Source organism: Eleutherodactylus coqui, chromosome 10, assembly GCF_035609145.1.
Source record: "Eleutherodactylus coqui strain aEleCoq1 chromosome 10, aEleCoq1.hap1, whole genome shotgun sequence".
In the NCBI taxonomy this organism is placed as follows: domain Eukaryota; kingdom Metazoa; phylum Chordata; class Amphibia; order Anura; family Eleutherodactylidae; genus Eleutherodactylus; species Eleutherodactylus coqui.
In genome coordinates, this window is record NC_089846.1 from 41,488,938 (window position 1) to 41,507,212 (window position 18,275).

An 18,275-nucleotide genomic window follows, 5' to 3' on the forward strand; every position below is an offset into this window, starting at 1 on the left:
CCAGAGATTACATTTTTCAGACAAGTCATTTTAACATCTGATTTTTTTTATGTGATGCAATGACTCCGCAAGGAAGGTTTGCATCTTGTGCTATGGCTCTCTCCTCTGTAGTCAACAGAACTCTTTGGATTAAGCCGTGGGGGACAGATGTCTACTCAAAAATTTCACTCTCCGCCATTTAGTATAAGCCTAGTAGGCTTTTGAGGCCAGACCTAGAACCCTTGATACAGAATGTGTTCGACAAGGGAAAGTACCTTCCACAGATTGGCAAATGTAAGTTGAGGTCTACTTTTTGTGGTCCATCAAAAACCTTCTTTTGCTCTCACTATATGGATTGACATGGTCACCGAAGCATCCTTGACAGGATAGAGTCCTACGTGCAAGGACAGCAAAATGGGTCCTGGTCTCCAATAGAGATACTTCTGTGTTCAAATCTCTGGGAGATGACAGCAGTGCAAAAAGCCCCAATACATTTCCCCATACCATTCAGGGGAGAGCAATCAGGATAAAGTCTGACAATGTCACGAGAGTCTTTAATTAATTGCCAGGAAGGTATATGAGTCATAGCCCTTCTCATAAAAGTCGAACCGATAAGGACTTGGGTAGAGTCTCACTAGCAGCAACTCTTTCATATCAAAGGAGCTAGCATCATCATGGTTCGTAGATTGACTGCTGTTCTTCCCCTGCCACCAGAGCGGTCTCTAGAGGCAAATTTCAAGAAGCTCATAGTACTTTGGAGGTCAGACTTGAGTGAACTTAACGGCCACAAGAGAGAATGCAAAGGGGACTCGTTCATGTTCCCTGTTCAGGAATAACAATCCATGGGTCCTAGATGCCCTTTCTCTGCCTTGAGGTTTTCACTTTGCTTATGTGCATCCACCAGTCCCTATTATTTCAAAGGTCTTGCAGAAGATCAGATGGAAACAAGTCTCAGTGATTGCCATTTGATGCTACTAGGCAAAGAGAGCCTGGGTTCCTTCAACGGATGAGCCTGAGCATGGGGGTCTTCTGGAAGCTGGCCCTGATCCCGCACCTGCTGACACAGGCTGGTTGATGTTGCCCTCACCGCACTCATCTTCATCTGGTGGCATGGTTGCTCCCTTTTTAAGAGATTTCAGGCTCTCCAAGCCAGTCATCAGACTATTCAGTCACATCTCAAACTGGCTCTGTTCACATTAAATGTGAGTTGTCTATCGGAGACTCTCATGTTAAAAAACAGATGCCCTATGCATTGCATGGTATTTTGTTGGATAATTTCTGCATAGAAAAATGCAGTTGACTTATTTTCTATACACTTTAAAAAAAGATAGTTATACAAGATACCAGCCTGATGCAGGCCGAAAAACTCACTCATTTAGCCTCTTGCCGGGTGAATGGGAGCCTATGCATATGTTTAACATACCCTGGTGCATGCTCTGCAGATGTAGCATGAACATACAGTACAATACTGGGTAAAAGTTTTAGGCAGGTATTGGGGGGGGGGGGGGGGGGAATGGTATAAAGTAAGAATTCTATCAAAAACAGAAGTGTTAATAGTTTTTTGGGCAAACAGCAAAATGCAAAGTGAATGAAAAAGAGAAATCTAACTCATATCAATATTTGGTGTGACTGTTCTATGTCTCTAAGCATCAGTAGTTCTAGGTACCACTGCACACAAGTTTTTCAAGGAAAACAGCGGGAAGGTTTTTTTGTTTAATAAAATCTTGGAGATTTAATCACAGCTCTTCTGTGGATGTAGGCCATCTATTATAATACCAGACTGACTTAATGATGTTGAGATCAGGGCTCTGTTTGGGCTGTATCACTAGTAGGAGCCACTGCAAAAAAAAAAACTTTTGAAAAATTCTTACTTTGCAGCCTTTTTTTTGCACATCTGTCTACATGTTTACACAGTACTGTAAGCTTAAGTGGACGCTAGCTTTTTAAACAACTTGTGTCCATCCAACAGCCTGTGTGTCATTAGTCTCTGTAATATACTTGCATTTAAAAGCTTTTCGTTTTACCACTGAAAATCAACTCTGAAGTACCTGCCACCCCTTCTTCCAAATTTTCAATCCACTGCTTCTTGTTGGGCACTTTGCTTCCCTAGTAACAGGGACATGGGGAAGCTGCTAGTTACTACATGCAGCAGAGGGGCAGGCATTCAAATGCTGCCTTAAGCAGGTCTATGCAAGGCAGCTTGGGAGAGGAAGATCCGGTCCATACAGTACTGGCAGTATGGCTGCTCAGCAGTCATTATGCAGACCGCAGAAGAAAAAAAAAAAAAAAAAAAAGTAAAATGTACTGCATTGAATTAATAGAACTCAAACTACGTGCAAACAGCACCCAGTGAAGACCGAGGCTGCTTTTGCATCATCAGCAGCTCTGGTTTTTAGCCAATTCCATTTTTAAAGGCTCTGTATTTTACCTTTTCATTTGATTATATTAATATGTTCATTGCTCAGGAGTTGTGGCCGTCCATATAATACACTTCGCCCCATACACTTGTTCATGTGTGTAGGCATTTGCTGCGCCTCGTGTTACGTGTGATTTGGTTGTGCCATTTCAACACTTCATTATTTTTATTTTCCCCCTCCTTAGGAAATGATGCATCGTTTCCTGTGACACTGCTTCAGAGAAAAATCAAAGCGCAATATATCATTTTGCCAAAAACAGAAATGTCATCATGTACCTTAAAGGGGTTGTTCAGTGAATAGAGGCAGAGGGGGTGTCGATCGCTTCCGGACACCCATCTCCAGTCACAGTAAACAGGCAGTCCTTCATAGATGGACGCCAGCCTGTTTGCGGCTAAGCATCATTTGAGGTTTATGCCTGCCTAAACTATTGTTCAGCTTCATACGCTCTAGCGAAAAACTGAGCGATAATTGCTTATTGTGAAAGGGCCCTAAGACACTGCATGCTGCTTGGACTGGCCAGTGTTGCCCACATGAGCAGCATCGGCCAGTCAGATCATCATGTAGGGTCTTTATACTACCGATGGCTACAGAGTACATCCAGTAGTCTGAGAAGTAGTTTGGCCAGAGGGTCACTTCGCGCATATTCTGCAGGAGTCGGAATGTGATGCAGGAAAGAGCTTTCTGAAGATAGCTGGAAACCACTGAGATTATATACAGCGTCTGATATATTTGTTGTCATTGATGGGAGTCCTTCATACAGGACTTCTACTACTTCGTAAACCTCGTCCCATTGGCCTTTATACAACACACCTTTATAAGGCCGGTCTCACAAGACTGGCTTTGAATTGTGGAATCCTTGATCGCCACCTGTACGGATGATCCCCACTATTCTGTATTCATTAAAAAGAAAAAAAAATGAGACCATGACCGGACAGTAATTGCAATTTCCGCTTGCTGAAATAAAATCGCAGTATGTTCTATTTTCGTAGGGATTCCGTCTGGACCCCTTCCATTGAAGTCAATAGAAGCCATCCAACTCGGAGCCTGACCACAATTGACGGCTTCCATTGAAGTCAATGGAAGCCATTCGACTCGCAGCCCACCGCCATTAACAAAAAAAATCTATACTGCGCATGATTAACAGCCAGCCGCCAGTCATCTGCAATACAGAAAAGCAAAGTTAAGCACGGGCAGCGGGCCGGGACAGCTTGTGCTGCAGGCTCCCATATGCAAAATCAGACTTGTCCATGTGAGACCGGCCCAAGAAAAACCACATGATAAAGGGCCTATTCAGACAGCTGTATCTTTTCTGTGTGCTGTGACAAAACTAGCATTGCTTAGGCCTTCTTGGATGAACATTAAAAATGGTGCCTTTTCCACAGCCCAAATTGTATATGCCCGTGAACATGAGATCTAAGGCCTAAATCTCTCAGAGTTTGCTCAGCTATTTGTGTAACACCCATTGACTACAGCAGAGAAAGTCACCAAGTCCTTTCCTGGATGCGGCCACCTTAAACCCTTAGACCTTCGCTACCCTACGATTATGCCATGAAGTGTCTGAAGGGCGAATACTTCCTTTGAAATAATGGATGCAACTCAAGAAGAAAAGAAGAAGTGTGCGATATACAACAGGTGGGGCGGGAAATACAAAAAAGTGTAGACACAATATCCAAAGTACCATTTATTATGAGTCCTTTAAATAAATATAAATGTTAATTGAATTTAACTAAGATATGCATTGAATTAGAAATTTAGTTCTTAGCACAAAAATATACATTCCTGATAGTTTGCAAGGCGGAAGGTAAGAACACAACCAACAACGCTGAACTCCATTTACTGGAACCATTCCTCAGCGGCACATAATAGGTTTATCCAGAACACATAAGGAAGGCAGCCCACCCTGTATTAGTCAGTGGTGGTACTGGCAGAGGAAGCCAACAGGTAGTTCTGCAGGTGAGCGCACAGACTGGGGGCAGTTTTGAACAAGCACCGATGGACATAATAGCATGTAAGTTGGTGCCGGTTCTGCCGTTGCCACTGTTTGTCACCATACTAACGATCATAAGTGCTTATCAATGGCATATTCAGATGGGCCGATAATTGGGCAGGTTAATGCTGGTGCCCAAATATTGGCCCAGGTAGAAGAGCTTTTAAAGTTATAATTTTTTATAAGAAATGCATAACTTCAACCAATCACCAAGCAGTGAGGCTGTCAGCAACTGGAGGAAATGGTCAGCGGTTCAAATTTTCATCCAATAGTCGGACGAAAAACAACAAAATTGGTTTGTCTATGAAGAACATTCCCAGAAAGATCATAAACCAGTGTCACTCAACATATGTGGCCAGTTCAAAAACTGCCACTGCGCACCAAGATGTGTATGTTTGCATTGGAGAACCTCTTGATAATTGTTTTTTAAGAAGGTTATCTCCTTTGTATGGTCACCTTAAGGGGGCCACTCTGCTGAAAACATTTTTTCCCATGCCCTCACCGACTTGCCCCTTACACTCTGGAGGTCTCCTATGTATTACAGCCACTTCCCTATAGTGTAGTTCCCTGTCTGATGCCTATTAGGCACCATCTTCATGGTGAGAATTTTTTTTTTTTAAATGTTAACATCTATCCCAGGATGCATCAGCAAATCATTAGCTAGAGGCTATACCATTTCCACCTGCTTGGGGTGGACAGGGAGGACAGTTTTAATTATCATTACTTTCTATATCTACCTAAATAAGCTGCAGCTCGTAAATATACATGCAGGAGGATGAGCCGTGATCTCCTCTAGTATAACTGCGTGACTATCATCAATAACTGACCGGATAGTCTGTATCCCCTCACCACAGTTTCTATGTTAGGACTGATGTAACAGCATCTCACAAACTAACCGTTTAACTAGATAATTAATACATAACCCCAAGCAGCCCTGAGCTTATCGGAGCGGAGTTCACTGAGGAAGAGGCCGGGAGTTTCAGACAAGGGAATAACTAAGATAACACTAGCTCACTTATATATACTAGGGGAATAGCTACATCGTGAATAATTAAGAGAGAGAAGAATCACCTGAGTGGCCCTTTAAGACATGAGGAACCATGAGCACTCCACCTAAAAAAACAGTCCAAAACAAGTCTTGACAGGGCATGCTGGGACTTTTAGTTCGACAATAAATAGTGTTTCACGTTTCCTAATTTATGAAGTTCCAAGCCCTCAAGGCTGCTGGACATGGGTCGTCGGAGCAGACTGATATTTGTAGTCCGGACAGCAGCTTGAGCCGCAGCATCCATTAGGTGTAAGACACAGATTGCTCTTTGGTAGTGAGGACAGATGACATATTAGCAAGTACCATTATTACACAGTATAAATGAACTTACAGGATACATAACTCTTTGTAAAAACATAAGAAAAAAAAATATGTCGTAGCTGCTTTAACTGCTGCATTTATTCAGTTATAAAAAGTAATTCACTTACACAAAGTTCTCATAACCAAGAAGAGAGGCACTGGTGTGACGGAGAAGAGAACAGCGCCGTCCTCTTACATCCTACTAAATGGCTTTACAATGACTGGTGGCCTCACCCGTTTTGTTATTGTAATCCTGTGTAGCCCAGGCACCAGTTAAAAGGAAATCAATCTGAAAAGGCAGAAAAGCGGTTTGCATCGATTCAACAATCCCTCTTCTAGTCTACCACATTTACTTACTAATATTGTAGGCAGGGTGCAAGAGAACACAAAAAGGGGTCCGGGAGTTGAGCCCCCCCCCCCCCCCCCATCCACAAAGCCTGGAGGACTGAAGACGTCTGAGCACCGACTAGCGTTCCCTAACTCAACATATAGCATAACGAGTAGATCAGCCACTCAGTCTCTACGACATGGCAAAGGACAAAGTTGGAGTTGCTCTTTAATAGCTTTTCCTGCCCCCCCCCCCCCGTTCTTTTACACCATTGTGGGTACAAAACCAATGTAAGTGAGAAAGCCGCCTACTCTGTGAAAGGATATTACTACAATGCTTCCAGACCAAAACTTGTGATGCAATTGACTCCTTAAGTAACTAGTTGTCCACTATTATTAGAGTAATTCATTTTACCCTCTGCAGTCCATAGGCACTGATGAGCGATTAAGGTCATCTAAAAAAGGTGCAGTTTCCAGGTCACTCACATATCATAGATGTCAAAAATGGAGTAAAGCATTGCCCAAAATGTGGGAGGTTAAACAAACAAAAGTGAATATATGCCACGGGAACAACAGGTTACTAAGGCCTCAAGTCAGTTAGTTCATCGTACGCCGCAACACTAATTGAATCTGGTGTCTTCAAATCAGGAACGTTCATATGAAAAAAAAAACATTTAAAAAAACTAAATCGCCCACAGTTGGTGATATTAAAATATTATGGGTCCAATCCTCTAAAGCAGCGCCTTTGCTGGTGTCTTGACTTTAAAGGGCTCCACTCAGACCTCAAAAAGTTTCCAATAACCTCATAGGAAAAAAAAAAACAAAGCGTACGAGACACTACAGGGAGAAGATACAGTGGGACTCAAATATAAAAATATATCGTGTCTAGAAGTGCCTTCTGTTTTACAAAAATAGACAAGGGGCGGGGGACTGTGAAGGAAACATTAAGATATTAGGGCTGTTTTTGAACAGCGACCTCAAGTGCTCCAATATCGTGATATGTGTATTGCAAATTACATCCCATGAGAAGATCGGAGGAACCATGTTGGACAATGCAACTGTAAGGGCAAGCTAAAGACAGATTAGTTATCCCAGGTATTAAAGTCACCATTAAGGCCGGAGACACTGGCACATTTCAGCAGTGGTTTTTTTTTGCGTCCTATATGGATGTGTCCCAGTCTGACCAGAACGCCAAGCATCATCGATGCCCATGTTTGGAGTTCGGTTCGGGGGCCATGCCTGCAATACAGACCAAAAACCATGGCTAACATACGGTGGTGTGTCAGCAGCCTAGGATGAACCACTGTTACCGTAACCAGGTGAAGGTGGTAGAATAGTCCTACTCCCTTCATCTGATCCCCCACAGCAGAGCTGATGCCTCTGACCTCAAAAACAGCTGATCGTTGCAGCGAATGACTGACTCAGTTCAGCAGCTGGTAAGCTGCAGTGGTCACATGTCCCTGTGTTGATGACAACAGCGCTGCTGCAGCAAGTGAAGAACAGTGATGTATCATGCAACACTGCAATTGGGTGAGGCACGAGTTCCTTTATGTTTTGACACAACCCAGAGCTGGCTCTAAGACAATTATGAGGGGGAAGCTAACCCTCTCAAGATGAGGAACTGTAGACATAATTAGAATACTCACTGACGCTAGTATTACCCAACCCTTCGGAGTCTGTATATTCACAAGAACACATTTACAACAGCTGACATACAACCAAGCCGCTCTTGTGGCTCACCAAACCGTATACTGGAGGACTTGCACCCGTCATCCCTCAACCACCTGAATTTTTATACACAATCCGCTTTTCTTTTTGGGAGGATAGATTCCCTTTAAACCGTTTCCATAGGGAGATCTATAACCATTACAAAGCCCTGAGTTGTATGGTAAGGAAGAAGGTCTATTCTGTGCTTCAGAACTTATTATAAAGCCTTCCTTCTGGAGAAGAAAGTTTACAGTGTTTAGCAGAATTCAGTGGGATGTAAAGTATTGATCCAGCAGACGATAAAGAAGAAACCGTTTGGAAGTCCAAATGTCTTTTCACCCAGATGAATGTGACAAAGGCCTTTTTAAATACATGTCCATAAAGTATAGAAAATTCTGACAAAATAATTGCACCGTGAAGCTTTAATAGTGGCAAAGTAAGAAGAGTAGTATAAAAGTTCGAGTCAAAAAAAAAAAAAGGCAAAAAATTTCATCTGAGTTGGCAATATGTGTCAGGAAGGGGGGGAAGAAGCATCAAACATGACAGTCCAAAGTGCAAGGCTGGCATGCGTAAGCGCTCAAAGAGATTTCTTGTTCCAAGTCTATAATGACATTTTTGCGTTGCGCTGCCTCGGTCTGTGGTATAAATCATTCTTGGGAAAGCTAGAAAGCGCAATCGACTCCACACAACTCACATGAGGAGCTGTTAGTGCAAGCTGAGGAAAGGAGATATCGCCCAACGTGTTGTGCTGAAAAACTCAAAGATTTTTCATTGAAACAGCATTTGCGATGGTCAGCATTCACCACCCCTATAGTAGGACGCACTTCTTGGGATTCTTCTTTACCACAGGATTTAAGACAGCCCGGACAGCTTCTGCAAACACCTCTCTGACCCCCTCCTGGTGCAAGGCAGAGCATTCCAGATACTTCACAGCACCGATCTGTTTAGCAAGAGACGAGCCCTGCTGGGTTGTGGTGGGTGCAAGATTCTGCTCCTTCAACTTTTTAATAGTCTCTGGATCATTTCGAAGATCTCTTTTGGTACCTACGAGTAAAACCGGCACGTTGGGACAGTGATGGGAAACCTCTGGATGCCACTTATGCCTCACGTTGGCATGAGAAGATGGACTGCCAATGGAGAAGCATATAATGAACACATTGGTCTGAGGATAAGACAAGGTACGAAGACGGTCATATTCCTCTTGGCCAGCAGTGTCCCACAGGTTAAGGCTAACCGTTCTGCCATCCACGGTCATCTGAGCACTGTAATTGTCAAATACTGTGGGGATATACTCTTCTGGAAAGGCATTGGTGGTGTAACTGATAAGAAGGCATGTTTTTCCAACGGCTCCATCACCAACGACTACACACTTTATTGTCTGCATTCTTCATGAAGTCGCACCGTACCTGATGACAAAAAGATCACCGTTAGGACATAGGGTGGTATTCAGTCACATACATGGTAATAAGTTTGTAAGACTAAGGGGGGTGGGGGGCACGACTCAACATCCATCCAGTTCAGCCCATTATCTTGAAGTAGGCAAGAAAAAAAATCCCTGGAGTTAGAAGCCAATTTTCCTCAATTTAGAGAAATAGGTCTTCCCGACTCCAAATCTTGCATTCCTTCTGATATCACCACATCCTCAGGCAGAGGGATCTATTTGGTGGCATTACATGGTACAACCATCATCCTAAGGGTTCATTCACACGGGCGCAAGCGTATTTCTGTCCGGGAAAACGTAGTGTATCCAAAAACTGGAAAACGCCTATTCCCTGCGTATTTTAGCTTTTCTGTGTCTTTTTTTTATTTTTTTACAAGCACAGGGAAACCCCCCCCCCCAAAGGGTCCCCTTGTTTTGATGTGAAAATACACGTTTCATGAGTATTCACTGTGTATTAGCAATAGCTTATTCACTTCTATAGTCTATTTAGACACGCAATCAAAAATGGTATGAAAAATATGTAGATGTGAAAATACATTGAAATCAACAGGATCTGTTCACTGCATAATAAGCAGCAATATTTGCACCCGTGTGAGTCAGACATAACGGTCGCTCAAAAGAGTGAACGCAAGTGACATTAGTTCTGTGTAAATACGGGCAGGTGGCGAGATACAATATAGGCACAAGTCACTTTGTTTCCGCTCACTTTAAAAAAATAGTCATTGGCTGATTAATCATCATCTGGTGTACAAGGGTAATGGTTGTCTTTCAACGACCAGCCAACAACTTGCAGGGAGGCGTTCGCTTCCCATTGAACGCTGATTATCTCCGGCCTTTTCTTTAACATTTTCCCCTCCAAATAGGAGCGAAGTGAACCTCAACTGCACGGTTCCTGCTGGTTTTCAGAAGAGCACTCGCTGCTACGGTCTATTTGGTTTTGGTCTTTGAAGAGACGACAAAACCGCCCGCCGACCAGCGAGGAGAGACCACAAAACCGCCCGCCGACCAGCGAGGAGAGACCACAAAACCGCCCGCCGACCAGCGAGGAGAGACCACAAAACCGCCCGCCGACCAGCGAGGAGAGACCACAAAACCGCCCGCCGACCAGCGAGGAGAGACCACAAAACCGCCCGCCGACCAGCGAGGAGAGACCACAAAACCGCCCACAACCAGCGAGGAGAGACCACAAAACCGCCCGCCAACCAGCGAGGAGAGACCACAAAACCGCCCGCCAACCAGCGAGGAGAGACCACAAAACCGCCCGCCAACCAGCGAGGAGAGACCATAAAACCGCCCGCCAACCAGCGAGGAGAGACCATAAAACCGCCCGCCAACCAGCGAGGAGAGACCATAAAACCGCCCGCCAACCAGCGAGGAGAGACCATAAAACCGCCCGCCAACCAGCGAGGAGAGACCATAAAACCGCCCGCCAACCAGCGAGGAAAGACCATAAAACCGCCCGCCAACCAGCGAGGAGAGACCATAAAACCGCCCGCCAACCAGCGAGGAGAGACCATAAAACCGCCCGCCAACCAGCGAGGAGAGACCATAAAACCGCCCGCCAACCAGCGAGGAGAGACCATAAAACCGCCCGCCAACCAGCGAGGAGAGACCATAAAACCGCCCGCCAACCAGCGAGGAGAGACCATAAAACCGCCCGCCAACCAGCGAGGAGAGACCATAAAACCGCCCGCCAACCAGCGAGGAGAGACCATAAAACCGCCCGCCAACCAGCGAGGAGAGACCATAAAACCGCCCGCCAACCAGCGAGGAGAGACCATAAAACCGCCCGCCAACCAGCGAGGAGAGACCATAAAACCGCCCGCCAACCAGCGAGGAGAGACCATAAAACCGCCCGCCAACCAGCGAGGAGAGACCATAAAACCGCCCGCCAACCAGCGAGGAGAGACCATAAAACCGCCCGCCAACCAGCGAGGAGAGACCATAAAACCGCCCGCCAACCAGCGAGGAGAGACCATAAAACCGCCCGCCAACCAGCGAGGAGAGACCATAAAACCGCCCGCCAACCAGCGAGGAGAGACCATAAAACCGCCCGCCAACCAGCGAGGAGAGACCATAAAACCGCCCGCCAACCAGCGAGGAGAGACCATAAAACCGCCCGCCAACCAGCGAGGAGAGACCATAAAACCGCCCGCCAACCAGCGAGGAGAGACCATAAAACCGCCCGCCAACCAGCGAGGAGAGACCATAAAACCGCCCGCCAACCAGCGAGGAGAGACCATAAAACCGCCCGCCAACCAGCGAGGAGAGACCATAAAACCGCCCGCCAACCAGCGAGGAGAGACCATAAAACCGCCCGCCAACCAGCGAGGAGAGACCATAAAACCGCCCGCCAACCAGCGAGGAGAGACCATAAAACCGCCCGCCAACCAGCGAGGAGAGACCATAAAACCGCCCGCCAACCAGCGAGGAAAGACCATAAAACCGCCCGCCAACCAGCGAGGAAAGACCATAAAACCGCCCGCCAACCAGCGCGAGTTCATATGAACTACTTGCACATATGTGCGTTCAGTGGATGTTGGGGACAATGTTGAAATTTCAACTACACCCCCATCAAAGTACCTCGCGCCTCCTAACTAGTTGACAAACAACGTTTCAGCCCATGTAAGCGCTCCCAACAATTTGTTCAGCAGTCACAAAATTGACCACCAATGGTACGCAAACAGTTGTCAACAACCAAGCCACAACCCAGAGTCTCACTGCTCTTAGGGCTCCTTCACACTGGCGAGAAAAATCGGGTGATTTTCTTACATTTCGAGAGCGAGTGAAAACACACGATTATGAAACCAATGAATTTCAATGGTTTCATTCTCATTTGCACTTTTTTCACTCCAGCGATGCTGCGTGAAAAAAAAAAAAAAAATCTCAGCACGTTCTTTCTTTTTGCGATCTCGCTCATTGTTTCCAATGGGGCCGGCGGCAGCAACAGAGACCCAATTGAAAGAAGTGGGAGAACATCGCGATCCCCTGCTACATCTGTGACAGCCGCCGCCTGGGATTCCATCATCCAGAGGTTTTTGAAAGCAACGACAGAACTTCGCAAACCTCTGCTGTGACAGCAGGGATTCCTTCATCCCCACGGGGAGTCCACACATCACTGAACACTGACAGCAGTGGGAGGGGACTCCCTGTGGGGATGAAGGAATCCCCTGCTGGGACAGCAGAGGATCAAGATCTTCTGCCATTGCTTTCAATGGGGCCAGCGCTGCTGCCGTCACGTTGAAAGCAATAGGATAAAGGGATTCCCCGCAGCGATGCGGGGCTGTTTTTACATGAACGCCCCACATCCAGAGGGTTCCATATGCATTGCGAGGTCGATATCACACTGTGAATCACGGCCCGATATTTTCTCTCGCCAGTGTGCAGGAGCCCTTACAGTAAAGAACCCCTTCTATGTCGGTGTAGTAACTTCTTTCCTCTAGATGTAGACGGCGCCCCCTTTGTTATAGTCACAGTCGTGGGTGCAAACAGATCATGGGAGAGATCTCTGTATTGTTCCCCAGCTTTTTTCTAAAATACATAAACCCGCCATGTCAGAACTAGACCGCGCACACATGAGCAATGGGTAAAAGGAGGGATGATATAGTATCATCTGAGAAGGAAATTCCCCCCTTACTATGGTGACTTGTAGGGTGCGCAGCAGTTTAAAGTGTATCACCAATCCTATAGAAAACTGCTAAATCTGTGTTTTAAAGGGGTTTTGTCATTAAAAACATTATGGCGCACCAGACTCCATAAAGTGTAATGACATGTTTGGGGTGAGGAAGCAATGCAAAACATCTCGCTACACAACAGCGGTCATTGGTAATTACAGGACGGCAGCCATGACATTCTGAGAAAACCCATTAAAAAAGTCACATGGAAATCTGTGAGTCTCAACGCAACAAGCCTTAATCACCGCCATAAAAGAGCCCAATTATACGGACAGGATTATAGAGGGGGCCCGGCGTCACGGAATGTGGATCTATCCACAAGGCCTCGGTCACACGGCATGTCTGTGAAGCCCTGGGTCTCCAATGGGTCCTTCAGATGAGATGTTTTGTAGCCCGAAAGAACCCGTTGGAAACTGAAGCCGCGGGTTTTACATACATGAATACATGAGATTTGTAGCGATGACTATAGCAAGATTACCTACAGGGGCCACTAAGAAGGAAGGGGGGGGGGAATAGGGGTCGCGGGTGTCACAGTTACCTACAGGGGCCATTAAGAAAAGAAGGGGGGAGGGGCTGTCACTGTTACCTAAGGGGGGCCACTAAAGAGGGGGATGAAGGGGTAAGAGGTCAGCACAGTTATCTACAGGGGCCATTAAGAAAGAGTGAGGGGGGGGGGGCCCTCACTGTTACGAACAGGGGCACTACGAAGGGGGAAGGAGGTAGTCCCCATTACCTACAGAGGCCACTAAAAAAGGGAGAAGGGGTGGGGGTGAAAAGGTCATCACCATTACCTACAGGAGCCACTAAGAAGGGAGGAGGAGAGAGAAAGGGGGCGTTTGTTATCTACCGGGGCCACTAAGGAAGGAAGGAGGGGGGTGAGAGATGGGCCATCACCATTACCTACAGGGGCCACTAAGGGGAGGTTGTTTCCATTACCTACTGGGGCCACTAAGGGAGGGTGGGAGGGGTCATCACAGTTACCTACAGGGGCCACTAAGAAGGGGAGCTAGTCACTGTTACCTACAGGGGCCACTAAGAAAGGGGTTGGTGTGGGGGGGAAAGGGGTCATCACCATTACCTACAGGGGCCACTAAGGATAGGGGGGGAGGGGAGAAGGGGGTCATCACCATTACCTACAGGGGCCACTAAGGATAGGGGGGAGGGGAGAAGGGGGTCATCACCATTACCTACTGGGGCCACTAAAGAGGGGAGGTGGGGGTGGGATGCGGTTATCACCGTTACCTACTGGGGCCACTGAGGGGTAATGCCCACGGGCGGATTTCTGCCACTTTCCTCGCTGCGGAAATCCTGGGCGGAATAACGCAGCTGTTAGGAAGAAAAGCTCTGAGGTTCAATAGAGCCGGCAGCGCACTTGTGATTCTGCGCGGAGTTCCACCACGGGAAAACAAATGGCGGTACGTTCTATTACGGAGGTCTGCATTAATATATGATCACCAGCGGGGACTTACTGTTTACCACCATGGTACGTCCGCAGCGTAAAACACATGGGCAGGAGCCCTTACTGGGTGGGAGTGGGGGAGGGCACTAAGAAGGGGAGAGGGGATGCCACCGGTACCTGCTGGGGTCACTGACAGGGGAGGGGGGGGGATGTCACCGTTACCTATTGGGGTCACTGACAGGGGAGGGGGGATGTCACTGTAACCTATTGAGGTCACTGACAGGGGAGGGGGGGGGGATGTCACCGTTACCTATTGAGGTCACTGACAGGGGAGGGGGGGGGGGGATGTCACCGTTACCTATTGAGGTCACTGACAGGGGAGGGGGGGGGGGGATGTCACCGTTACCTATTGAGGTCACTGACAGGGGAGGGGGGGGGGGGGATGTCACCGTTACCTATTGAGGTCACTGACAGGGGAGGGGGGGGGGGGATGTCACCGTTACCTATTGAGGTCACTGACAGGGGAGGGGGGGGGGGGATGTCACCGTTACCTATTGAGGTCACTGACAGGGGAGGGGGGGGGGGATGTCACCGTTACCTATTGAGGTCACTGACAGGGGAGGGGGGGGGGGATGTCACCGTTACCTATTGAGGTCACTGACAGGGGAGGGGGGGGGGGGATGTCACCGTTACCTATTGAGGTCACTGACAGGGGAGGGGGGGGGGGGATGTCACCGTTACCTATTGAGGTCACTGACAGGGGAGGGGGGGGGGGGGATGTCACCGTTACCTATTGAGGTCACTGACAGGGGAGGGGGGGGGGGATGTCACCGTTACCTATTGGGGTCACTGACAGGGGAGGGGGGGATGTCACCATTACCTGCTGGGGTCACTGACAGGGGAGGGGGGGGATGTCACCGTTACCTATTGGGGTCACTGACAGGGGAGGGGGGGATGTCACCGTTACCTATTGGGGTCACTGACAGGGGAGGGGGGGATGTCACCGTTACCTATTGAGGTCACTGACAGGGGAGGGGGGGGGGGGATGTCACCGTTACCTATTGAGGTCACTGACAGGGGAGGGGGGGGGGGGGGATGTCACCGTTACCTATTGAGGTCACTGACAGGGGAGGGGGGGGGGGGATGTCACCGTTACCTATTGAGGTCACTGACAGGGGAGGGGGGGGGGGATGTCACCGTTACCTATTGAGGTCACTGACAGGGGAGGGGGGGGGGGATGTCACCGTTACCTATTGAGGTCACTGACAGGGGAGGGGGGGGGGGGATGTCACCGTTACCTATTGAGGTCACTGACAGGGGAGGGGGGGGGGGGATGTCACCGTTACCTATTGAGGTCACTGACAGGGGAGGGGGGGGGGATGTCACCGTTACCTATTGGGGTCACTGACAGGGGAGGGGGGGATGTCACCATTACCTGCTGGGGTCACTGACAGGGGAGGGGGGGGATGTCACCGTTACCTATTGGGGTCACTGACAGGGGAGGGGGGGATGTCACCGTTACCTATTGGGGTCACTGACAGGGGAGGGGGGGATGTCACCGTTACCTATTGGGGTCACTGACAGGGGAGGGGGGGATGTCACCGTTACCTATTGGGGTCACTGACAGGGGAGGGGGGGATGTCACCCTTACCTATTGGGGTCACTGACAGAGGAGGGGGGGTTGTCACCGTTACCTGCTGGGGTCACTGACAGGAGGCCCCCACTACTGCTCTGTGGGGCCCCTCCGGAGTCGGGGGGTTCCGCCGGTTACACCGTACATACAGGTACAGCCGCCCCCATGTACATCTCGGCTGGCTCCTCCGTGGCCGGCAGTTACCTGGCCGTCAGCCCCTCCAGCGGGTCCGCCCCTCAGACACTCCCCCCGGCACCAGCTGCCGTCGACTCACCCCTCAGCCTCTCGTCACCCCCCAGCCGGCGCACGTCTCCTCCGGGCACTGTGTGAGCACTGCAGCCGCACCCTCCCGGCCTCTCACCGTCTCCAGGGCACTTCCTGGTGTTCCTCTCACCGCTGCACTTCCTGTACCGGCCCTGGGCGGCTACTAGAACCTTACATCCGGGGCTTCTACGCCGACACACCCGCCGCACAGCACCCCGGGTAATGTAGTTCCACAATGCGCCCGCTGCATGCCGGGAGTAGATAATGGAAGTAAACGTGATGCGGCCGCTGGTCGGCGCTGTGCGCTCAGCTAGGCGCGCAATGTGAGGCAGTTGGCGGGAGGTGAGCCGTGCTGTGCTGTGGCGATGGCGATGGCGCCTCACACGGCCGATGAGCGGCGCTGAAGAGCTTCTGTTCAGCAGTTTCACAATTGATGTTTTTTTGTTTCCCCAGTGCATTAATGAGCAGGACTGATTATAATAAAATATATTGCATTGGTGTTAATGCGGACTTTGATGCGGATGTGCAGGCAGGTGTTCAGCCATTTTCAATTCTGCATCGATTTTGGTCAGTCGAAAACTGACCGTCTTCCTTGTGATCTGCTATGTGTTTTTGTGATTGTCACTGTCAGGACTCGCCGCAGGACCCTCTTGTACTCCAGCCGGCAGCTCTGCCCTGAGCCATTCAGGTCTTTGGACAAGTTCCCCTGCATACCTAGCCTTGTTCTATGTTCCTGCTAGTTTAGTCCCTGCCTCCCTGTCCTAGCTCCGTCCTGCTCCTGATTAAGCCCTCTATATAACCCTGTCCCTTCATGCATTGATTGCATGATTATTGTGCTCCAAGCCTTGATCAAGCTTTATTTCTAACTGCTTCTCTGTGATTCTACTGAGACCTCCTGTTGCTGACCCCTGGCTTCCCTTCTGACTACATTACCCACCTCATCCTTCTGTACAGCAAACTGAGACCTCCTGTTGCTGACCTCTGGCTTCCCTTCTGACTACATTACCCGCCTGATCCTTCTATACAGCAAACTGAGACCTCCCGTTGCTGACCTCTGGCTTCCCCTTCTGACTACATTACCCGCCTCATCCTTCTGTACTGCAAACTGAGACCTCCCATTGGTGACCTCTGGCTTCCCTTCTGACTACATTACCCGCCTCATCCTTTTGTACAGCAAACTGAGACCTCCCGTTGCTGACCTCTGGCTTCCCCTTTTGACTACATTACCCGCCTCATCCTTCTGCACTGCAAACTGAGACCTCCCGTTGCTGACCTCTGGATTCTCTTCTGACTACATTACCCGCCTCATCCTTCTGTACTGCAAACTGAGAACTACCGTTGCTGACCCCCGACTTTCCTTCTGACTACGTTACCTGCCTCATTCTTCTGTACTGCAAACTGAGACCTCCTGTTGCTGACTCCTGGCTCTTCCCTGACTACTCTTCAGATCTGCAGCTGTGACACCTGAGCCTCCAACCCAGTGCCTGAAACAAAATATTCACACCCCAAAATAGAGTCTGTTGTGGCCACGCTCAGTAAACAAGTCGCAGAGCTCCAAGAATTTTGTGCCTCCTCCCAGGAAGCGGTTGCTGCTATGCAACGAGGGATCGAGGTGTTACAGAGGCAACTCTTGGAGATGTGCAATTCAGTTTCAGACGTCTGCATGCCACTACCAGCAAAATTTTCAGGGGATTGTCGCCAATACCGAGGTTTCCTAAATCAATGCTGGATTTATTTCCAAATGCAGATCACCTTGTTTACCAGTGACAGGAAGAAGGTATTTTTCATCATCAACCTCCTTACTGCTGAGTCGCTTGCATAGGCCTTGCGGCATGTAGAGACCATCAGTAATCTCCTCGACCGCCTCGCTGCCTTCACTATCGCTATGGATAAAATCTTTGATGATCCCAATTGCTGTGCTACAGCTGAAGAAAGAATACATAACCTCCAGCAGGGGCAGAGCTCTATTGCTGAATGCACAGCAGACTTTCGTTGCTGGGTGACGGATCTACAACCTTTCGGAACCGGAGATGAAGGTACTCCAAGAATACCTGAATGACAATTTGAAAAAGGGATTCATTCGACCTTCCTCTTCCCTA

At 48.6% G+C, this 18,275-nt stretch overlaps 1 protein-coding gene across 1 annotated transcript; it reads right to left on the reverse strand.

Moving 5' to 3' along the window:
• Positions 1-8,430: 8,430 nt before the first annotated feature.
• On the reverse strand, positions 8,431-16,340 carry LOC136580356 (rho-related GTP-binding protein RhoG-like). The gene is made up of 2 exons (XM_066580854.1): positions 16,187-16,340; positions 8,431-9,171 (listed from the first exon to the last, which is right to left on the reverse strand). The coding sequence occupies exon 2, from the start codon at positions 9,147-9,149 to the stop codon at positions 8,574-8,576; it is 576 nt and encodes a 191-aa protein (XP_066436951.1). The 5' UTR covers positions 9,150-9,171; positions 16,187-16,340; the 3' UTR covers positions 8,431-8,573.
• Between the last annotated feature and the right edge of the window lie 1,935 nt (positions 16,341-18,275).